Raw genomic sequence first — 8823 nt, forward strand, 5'->3', positions numbered from 1 at the left:
TAAATAAAAGCACAGCAACAACAACCCTCTCTCACTCACTCTCTCTCTTTCTCTCTCTCTCTCTCTCTCTCTCTCTCTCTCTCTCTCTCTCTCTCTCTCTCTCTCTCTCGCTCTTCAGCTCCCACTCAGCATCATGATGGCTACTGGACAAGCGGTAAGTGCTCTGTGTATGTGTGACTTGTGTTGTTAGCAGTAGGATGCGGGCCTTCGTGATAGGTTTGATTACGTGTACAGGTGCCCTTGTGCAGCAGGTACATCTGGATGCTAAAATCTGGCCTGAAATGTCCTGGTAGTCGTGTAGACGGATGCACTACACACTACTACACTCTCTATCAAGAAGGGTACGTTTAACGGATTGTCTTGCCACGAACCAGTGTATGTTGATACACGGCGACCATATAATTGTTTGTGCTAGGAGCCGTCTACACAAACCCAAATACGCACCTGGGTGTGCTAATCCGGGTCGTCCAGCCATGCTTCAGTGTCCCTAACTGGAATGGTGTTCAACAACTATTGAGAAGAAGCACACACTTCAGGCTCTTGAACAACGTTTCGAAAGTTTTCACTTGTATACTTTCATGCCGTATAGCCGGCCTTGCGCTGTTTCTATCACCTCTCTGCTGTACTTAATCTATTGTCCATCTTCATTTGATTTTGCCTGTATTTCACCTGACGATACATATTTGAAAGTATACTAGTGAAAACTTTCGAACTGTTGTTCAAGAGCCTGACGTGTGTCCTTCTTCTCAGTATAATTGCATTCCTGTCTGCGAGGAAAGTGTTTATCAATGGCGGCGAAATGAAATGTGACTCCAGGGTGTAGTGCGCTTACTCAGTACCAACACACGACCACATCAAACACATAACATGGAGATTACTCAATCTGCGGACACAACTGTTTCATCCTTTGTGGACTCGTCAACGCAGCACAGAGGAAATGAGGCCGAACCTGATAGCAATGAAAAATATATGTTTAAAGTTTCCAAAGCCAGATTTAAACCACGCACGAACGTACCACATGGAGATTGCATGTATGCATCATTCCATGTGTGTGTTTCCGTACTAGTGGGTCGAGCATCGATTTGCTTTTTTCAACTACGTGTATGTCCGTTTTTCATGTTCACTTCCCGTGGTTGGATTCACCCTCGCTTTCTTGTATTGGCTACTGTATAGCAGGAAATTTTCGGCCGGAATTTATTTTCGTACGATTTCGTACACGGCCTCTTTTGTACTAAAATTAATTCCGTACTAAAATTTTCACTAGTTTGAGGGAAGTTAAATTATGTACACTATACGCATAGAATACTCTCGTGCAGGCAAAGCACACCTCACTGGAGTGCATGCAGCGCATTCTGCACTGTCACTTGTCACTTCAGTTGACTGCATCCACTTGCTTCAGAGCGCACTTCAACCCTGTTGCAGTCAACTCTGCCAGCCATTTTGGATAGTTTTGGTCGCTGTGTGCAGGTCCAGTATGGCACTTGGTACACAAAAAGTCGGTCGCTGGTCGCGCAAGGCAGGTGGCCGCTGTATCCGGTGCAGTTTCTGTATAGAACTGTCCGTGCATGGAAAAACAGTCGTAAAGAGCAGGTGGTCGCTAAAGACAGAGGTGACTCAGGTCGCTTACACCAGGTTTTACTGTACTTGCTTGTTGCATAGTTTGCTTCCTATTTTGTCTAGTCTTTTAGTCTGGAGGCACTCTCTTCCTACTAGTATTAGTCACTTCCCACTCTCTGTGATTACTTGATTTATTATCTATTGTTTGTTTGTCTGCGTGTCTGTTCAGCTTGAGTCTTACAAGCCTAAAGCGTCTGCCACGTGTATGATGCGCTGTATTCCCAAAGTCAAACCAGGTAGGGCCGAACTGTTCTGACAATGCGTCCGGCCGCATGGGCCAAAACTGTTCTGACAATGCGTCCGGCCGCAGCAGCCTGCCCGGGTAGGGCTGAACTGTTGTGACAATGCGGCCGGCCACAGATGCCTGCCTGCCGTACTGCCAGGTGATGCACTGGAAACGAGAGAAAGAAAGAGTCAAAACTACTTATCGTATCCGTCTACTCCCCTGAGCCTCCTTTTTTCATGGCCCTGTGTATGTAGCATTATAGTGGGATAGCCTAGGAATGGCACCACAACCAGGATCCGTTCTACATGTATAGTGGCATGGCCACCACGAAACATCCCCATGTTGCCTGATGATTGCAGTGAGCATGAAACTCCTGTTTGCATCGAATTATCCTTGCTCCGCTGTTGTAACGCTACTGTGTACTACGCTCTGCCTTCATAGCATTGGAACATACTTCAGTATTCGGCAATATAGCCGTTCCCCGGACACTGTGCGTAGTAAGCATTTGTACGTCTTATCACAGACTACAATACTACTGTAAAAGTACAAATTTTCGTCGACGAAATCTTTCGTTGTTTCACTCCACCAGCAGGCTTGTTACGTACTAAATTTTCGTTTTTGGTCGAGATCTGTCACCCCTAACGTTCAGAAAAAAAACTTTAGTTTGGTACAAACTTCAGTTATTTCGTGCCCCAACGAATATAGCGAAAGTTAATTCCAAACAAAAATTTGTACTTATACGGTGTGGGCTATCCAGTGACTTTCTACTAGGGCTGAGTCGGGTAGCATTTTCTTCGGGCATCGGGTTCGGATAGTTTTCCACGAGTAGCACGGGTACCCGATCGGGTAATGTTTGCATGGTAACTCCACAATGCACCCCTTCCCTTGCACACTGGGTAGACATGCGGAGTATTACCGTAAAATCCCGCCAGAGCGCCCCTACCTCCTCGACGCTTCAGGTGGGGAGGGGCGGATGGGCGAGTCCTACTTGCCGCATTCAGTGCTACATGAAAAAGTACTTACCCTGGGTAGACATGCGGAGTATTACCGTAAAATCCCGCCAGAGCGCCCCTACCTCCTCGACGCTTCAGGTGGGGAGGGGCGGATGGGCGAGTCCTACTTGCCGCATTCAGTGCTACATGAAAAAGTACTTACCCTACGAAAACTGTTCGTGCATCTCGTACACCGGCCAAAGGTCAAGAACCAGGAGTCGTACAGACCCGTTAAAACTCAGGGTTTGTGCGATCCCTGGTCAAGAGGGTGGGCACTGTTGCGTACATTTCCAATGGGGTCGAGTACTCGTCTGCAGTACAGTACGGCATCACAGACTGTGATAGAGTCATACGAGGATACAGCCAATCACGTCCCTGACAAGAAGTCAGGGAGGGGTGGATAGGAGGGGGGGGGGGGCTCTGGCGGGATTTTACGGTACATGAATTTGCATACGTGCACTGTACATGTACTTGATGTCATCTGCGACATCGGGTTTTCGGGTACTATTCTGTACCCGTCTACCCGAGGTCCTCACGGGTAGCACGGGTACCCGACTACTCGTGCACACCACTACTTTCTACAAATACTGTGGTGTGTGTCTGGGTGTGTGTCTGGGTGTGTGTGTGTGTGTGCGCGTGCGCGTGTGCGTGCCTGTGTGTGTCTGTGTGTGTCTGTGTGTATGCCTGTGTGTGTGTGTGTCTGTGTGTGTGTGGTGGTGGTGGGGGATATGTGTGTGTGTGTGTCCGTGTGTGTCCGTGCATGTGTTGATATATGTTTGTACGGGCGCATGTGGGTGCTTGTCATGTGTGTGTGTGTGTGTGTGTGTGTGTGTGTGCGTGCGGGCGCGCGCGTGCATGCAAACCATTGATTAGACTTTCCACCGGGTGTCGCTGCCAACTTTATGATGGCAACACGAGCGCTGTTGTCCCGTACTCGGTCTGCCCGTCACCGCCATACCACTGTCCATGATGTAGCACTGTGAGTCTTGTCGTGTTTTTGCAACACTTTCACATCAACTCGCTGTGATGCATACATCATCATCGTGATGCATACACTCGCGTTAAAAACCTGGCCCATTCTTGTGCAGTCTGTAGTGAGGCCTACGCTTGTATTTCAATACCTAATCAGGTCTACCGTAAGGTTCCGTGTATACGCCCACTCGAAATAACACCCATGCCCGAAATAACGCCCATCGAATCGACATCCACACTCAAAGCCTGTGAGTTCGCCCATGCCCAAAAACCGCCCAGGGTGATACTGTACCCGTGTATGCGTGTGTGTGCAAAATGTTATGCATGCTTATGAAAACGCAAGCGATGCAGTATGCACCTTGTATAGGCCCAGCCCTGAAATAACGCCCATGCCCAAGTATACGCCCAGTTTTCAGGCCCTTGTTCTGTATACGCCTGGGGCTTATTAACGGAACTTTACGGTATGTCTCTCTTGCTGTGTCAATTGACACTCTTAGCAATCAACGGTAACGCTTTTTTTTGCGATACTCGTACCTTGATCACCCAAATAGCGTTAAAGCTGCAACGTAAAAACGTTATGGAGGCTGATTTATCGTTGTGACAAACGGTACGTTTTGTGGCCAAATATTGCTTAGTGCGTACCCATTTCACCTTGTATCGCGTGTATGGCGCCATAAATGCTATACTGTAAATGATGAAAATGTAGCGAACAAATAAATCTAACGAGTGAAGATTTGTCGTTATTTTAAAATTCGTTAGTTAAAGTCGTATCCATTTGGGCCTCGCACGATTGAAATTGATCGTTTCATACTATGGCATGCAGTGCGTGTTCAACGGATCGTAACTCGGTCAATTCCCAACCGAATTTAACAATCGAACGACCTAGATGATAGCAGAGACGCTCAGCCGTCGGCTCGAACAACTCCGAAGTCTCTCAGATGAATTTTGACGAAGCGGCAAGAGATCGAAACATTTTGAATATTTTACGCTCTTGTGCTGGGTAAATTTCTCCTCAGATCGATGTCTTGCTTCTCAAGATCGTGTCGCAACGGCGCTCCTGGTATACTGTGGTGGACAACAATGGATGCCCTTGACGAGTTTAAGTTCGTTGTAATACCCTCTCCAAGAACTTTCCAAGGAGCCCAAGATGGTCAAAATTGGTGAAGTGGAACCAATGTTATGATGGGAAATCTAACGATGCGCACTCAAAATGCAGGAATTATTTTCTTGTTCTGGTCATTTCAGTGGGGGCCCCGAAGAGTTCAAGGTATCATCAAGAGTGTAATCTACTCTTGGTATCATTCCTACTGACTGACTACCTGCAATCAGTCTGAGAAAATCGTTAACTTTTCAAACCGTTAACCTTTGAAAATCAGAAAATCGTTAACTTTGCTGGTCGTTAAAATAATACGATTTACAGTAAATAAAGGCTATACTCATGGCAACAGCGTACTAAAATTAGCGTGCATCTTGCTGAAGGTGGAACCCAAATCTCGGTATTTTTCCCCTTACGGTAATACCGTTACAACTTAACGTTTTTTGCTAAGGTGTCTAGTAGTAATAAACCCACGCTCATGTACCGAATGTCATCTTGAAAATCGGGCTTGTATTGAAATCAGTCTCCTCTATGAGTTAGGCTTTTGCCACAGGTGAAGCAATTACCGTATTTGCCAGAGTATAAAGCACACCTTAGTATAATGCGCACCTCCTTTTTTTTGCAACATTTTGGCAGCTCAAGTTCTATCCGGAGTATAATGGGCAGCCTAGATTTGAGTGCAAAATCGATCATTAAGACGGTAGTATAGTGCGAGCATTGCCAGAATTTATTATGAACTTGTTGATGTGTACATTTGTATATTGCACGCACTACCGATGGGACCTCATACCCATCAATCATGCATTAGCAGTGTAGCTGGCAGTAGACACTGGAAATGCACACCGTCACATATGGCTTGCACCAGATCAGAGGTGACAAACTTTGCAACAGTTTGATGCATTGCACTACTTTTTTGAAGTACCGGTAAGGCCACACCAAGTTAATTCTATGTTTCGCGTCGGACATTTTCTGGAAAAGGCACGCGGGCGGAAAAAAAAACAGAGGAAAAACAAAACTCCATTCTATGTGTACTGAGCCATGTTGCACACAGAATAGCACTACTAAAACTGTCACTAATAAGTAATATCAAGAGTACATAACCCCAAGAGTGTGCAACTCCAGCTATGGGGTCTGCGACGGCAGAACTTCACATCACGTGATGAACCCGTGCACTCTGTGCATGATAGATACAGTGGTCCCTCTATAATCCGGCACCATTTGTACCACGAAAATCTGCTGGATAAGGGAGGGTGCTGGATTAACAAATCTGATTTACTGCTGCAATGTACATGAAGAGGACATTTTGGCTACTGAAAATTGTGCTGGTTTATCGAGGGTGCTGGATTATAAAGTGCCGGATTAGAGAGGGACGACTGTACTGGGTTGTACGCAGCCCAGCTTTGGGTACAACTCTCTTGTGGTCACTTTGCACCAGGGAGTCGTAAAATATTATTATTAGTATTTTACGACTCCCTGCTTTGCACTGTTTGCCAGCATAACCTTTTGAACCATGTCACGTGATGTGAAGTTCTGCCGTCGCAGCACAACATAGAGGTTGTGCAGGCAGTTGCACACTCTTGGGGTTATGTACTCTTGGTATCACCAAGAGTACATAACTTGTACTCTTGATATTATTTATTAGTGACAGTTTCATGTACTCTTGGTAATATCCAAAACGACAGCAAGTCACTACAGGACAGCGGGAAGCCTGCGCTGGAGCGATACAATAACCAATTTCATGGATGGCTCCTTCTGCACTTTGACATGAGTCGAGTGGAATTCCGCTTTATCACGATCGTGGCTCCATCACGATCGTGGAAAATCTCGAAGTCCTTGACACCTGGAATCTTCGCTCGCTTGGTGAGCAGGCCCTACTGTACGGCTAGGAAAAATAGAAATAAAAAATAAAATAAATTGTCATAGCTCGCACCTTCTACGTACCATCGCCTGGAATGCAAGATTATGGAGAAGCTGGTAACCTCTGATCTGCCATACTGGCTAGAGAATGTTCGCCAGAACAGCCATCGATTGACTTGTCTCGGATCTTTTTTTTCTTGTCAAGGATTCGAAAAGGTTCGCGCGCGGTAACGTGAAACATAGAAATAACTTGGTGTGGCCTAAGTGCAATTTCATTTTCGGAGCATAATGCGCCTCTGTCATTTGGCGCCTAAAACCGTGCATCTAGAGTGCGCACTATACTCCGGCTAATACGGTATGCCGATCGCCGTTGATACCTTCTCTTTAGTGTCCGTCCCCTCTCGATTTTCCGCCGGTGAAGCGACCTCGGCGTGCTACAGTCCATTCATAAAAAGATGGGTCCTGGCTCTTGTGAGCTCCCGTATTTGGCGATTTTTCGTGATTTCATCGTACACAGTGCAGTACTGCACCCTATTAAATTTGAAAAAGGGTCCAAAAGGGTACCTGAAGTGCGGTTCGAACCGCACAATGCACTGTTGCACGCGGGGTCAAGCGGCCTGGATTTTTATGGGTTTTCCCAATTCAGTGCTTTTGGGGCAAAACCTGGCCGAAATTCTTTTCTTGTTATGGCTTGCTTTTTGGACAAAAAAACTTCAGAAACAAGAGGATTCCATAGGGGATTACAGAAAAAACTTTAAAAAAAACTCAAAGTTTGACCCATTTATGGCCAAAAATAGAAGTCAATCTTTTTCTGAATGGACTGTAGTGTGCGCCAAGATACGGTGGTGATCCAACGTGTGCACTGCTGTACACACGAGGGGTGAAACAACTGAGTTTCTTCTGGATGGTGCCCTTCTGTTATGTGCAGGCAGTGCATGTGCAGGCAGTGCATGTGCAGGCTGTATTCATTCAGAGTGTTGAGCTTGCTCTCGTTGCTTCTCATTCTACCATCTCTCTCTCTCTCTCTCTCTCTCTCTCTCTCTCTCTCTCTCTCTCTCTTTCTCTCTCTCTCTCTCTCTCTCTCTCTCTCTCTCTCTCTCTTTCTCTCTCTCTCTCTCTCTCTCTCTCTCTCTCTCTCTCTCTCTCTCTCTCTCTCTCTCTCTCTCTCTCTCTCTGTACAGGCACATTGTTCATGGCGACCGTAGCTTGGCAAGGGATGTGGTGATAAAGGCGGGCTTGCAGGACGGCCAGTATCTGTCAACGTTCTCGCCGTCCGACTGGCTGCAGCTGGCGTTCAGTTGCGAGGAGCTGGCTTTCGACGAGTTTGACGCGATGTGTGGCAGCCAGTCCAAGGCCGCGTCCACTGCTCTTGACTTGAGCGCGACTTCATAGTTCTGCTGGTGGAGCTATAGAATACAATGAAAGGCGCTGGATTGCCTGCAGCAACCCATATGCGCGGAATGTAGTCGAGATGGCTGTTTGCTTTCCGTTCTTTTCCGCAATGGGAGAACTTTGACAGTGATGACTGGGTGTGGTGCTCCTTCTGCTACCGATAATCTGTTTTCTTCTTCTGTTGACTCCTGACTGGGCAGTGCTGCAGTGTCTTTCTCCGCTGACAAGGTGTGACTTAGACCGACACGTGACGTCAGCTACGTTCCCTTGTGCTACTACTATTGCTGCTGCGGTTGCTGTTGCTGCTGCTGTCAATGTGCCAGTACTGGCACTGGCGTATCCAGAACCCGCCGCTGCAGCAGCAGTGGCTGTGTGTACAGTCACTGACAATTGACTAAACTAATTACTTGGACTTTATTGTCACGAGTGCAGGCATTCTGTTACATCTTTGCTAAAAACAGGTTCAACTGATGCTAGTGGAATGGTGGGGAGGAGGGCTACAATGGCCTGAGCGGCTAGGCTACTCGCCCACAGCACAGATGTGAGCACCACTTTGCATGCAGTGTTGATTTTGCCTCATACCCCACCCTGTGACCCCAATCTCGTCTCTCAATATCTACATGTACATGCAGTGTTTCATCACACAGCCATCACCATTGTTGTTGTAAACC

The 8823-nt window shown here is 46.9% G+C and overlaps 1 protein-coding gene across 1 annotated transcript in view; it reads left to right on the plus strand.

Annotated features, from left to right (window-relative positions):
- Positions 1-8623, plus strand: part of LOC135830972 (uncharacterized) — a 21242-nt gene extending 12619 nt beyond the window's left edge. Inside the window, exons 7-10 of the mRNA XM_065343215.1 lie at positions 119-154; positions 1787-1853; positions 3709-3814; positions 7942-8623. Of these exons, the coding sequence (XP_065199287.1) occupies positions 119-154; positions 1787-1853; positions 3709-3814; positions 7942-8152 (420 nt within the window). The 3' untranslated portion in view covers positions 8153-8623. The remainder of the gene's footprint in view (positions 1-118; positions 155-1786; positions 1854-3708; positions 3815-7941) is intronic.
- Positions 8624-8823: the final 200 nt, after the last annotated feature.

Source organism: Sycon ciliatum, chromosome 1, assembly GCF_964019385.1.
Source record: "Sycon ciliatum chromosome 1, ocSycCili1.1, whole genome shotgun sequence".
NCBI lineage: Eukaryota > Metazoa > Porifera > Calcarea > Leucosolenida > Sycettidae > Sycon > Sycon ciliatum.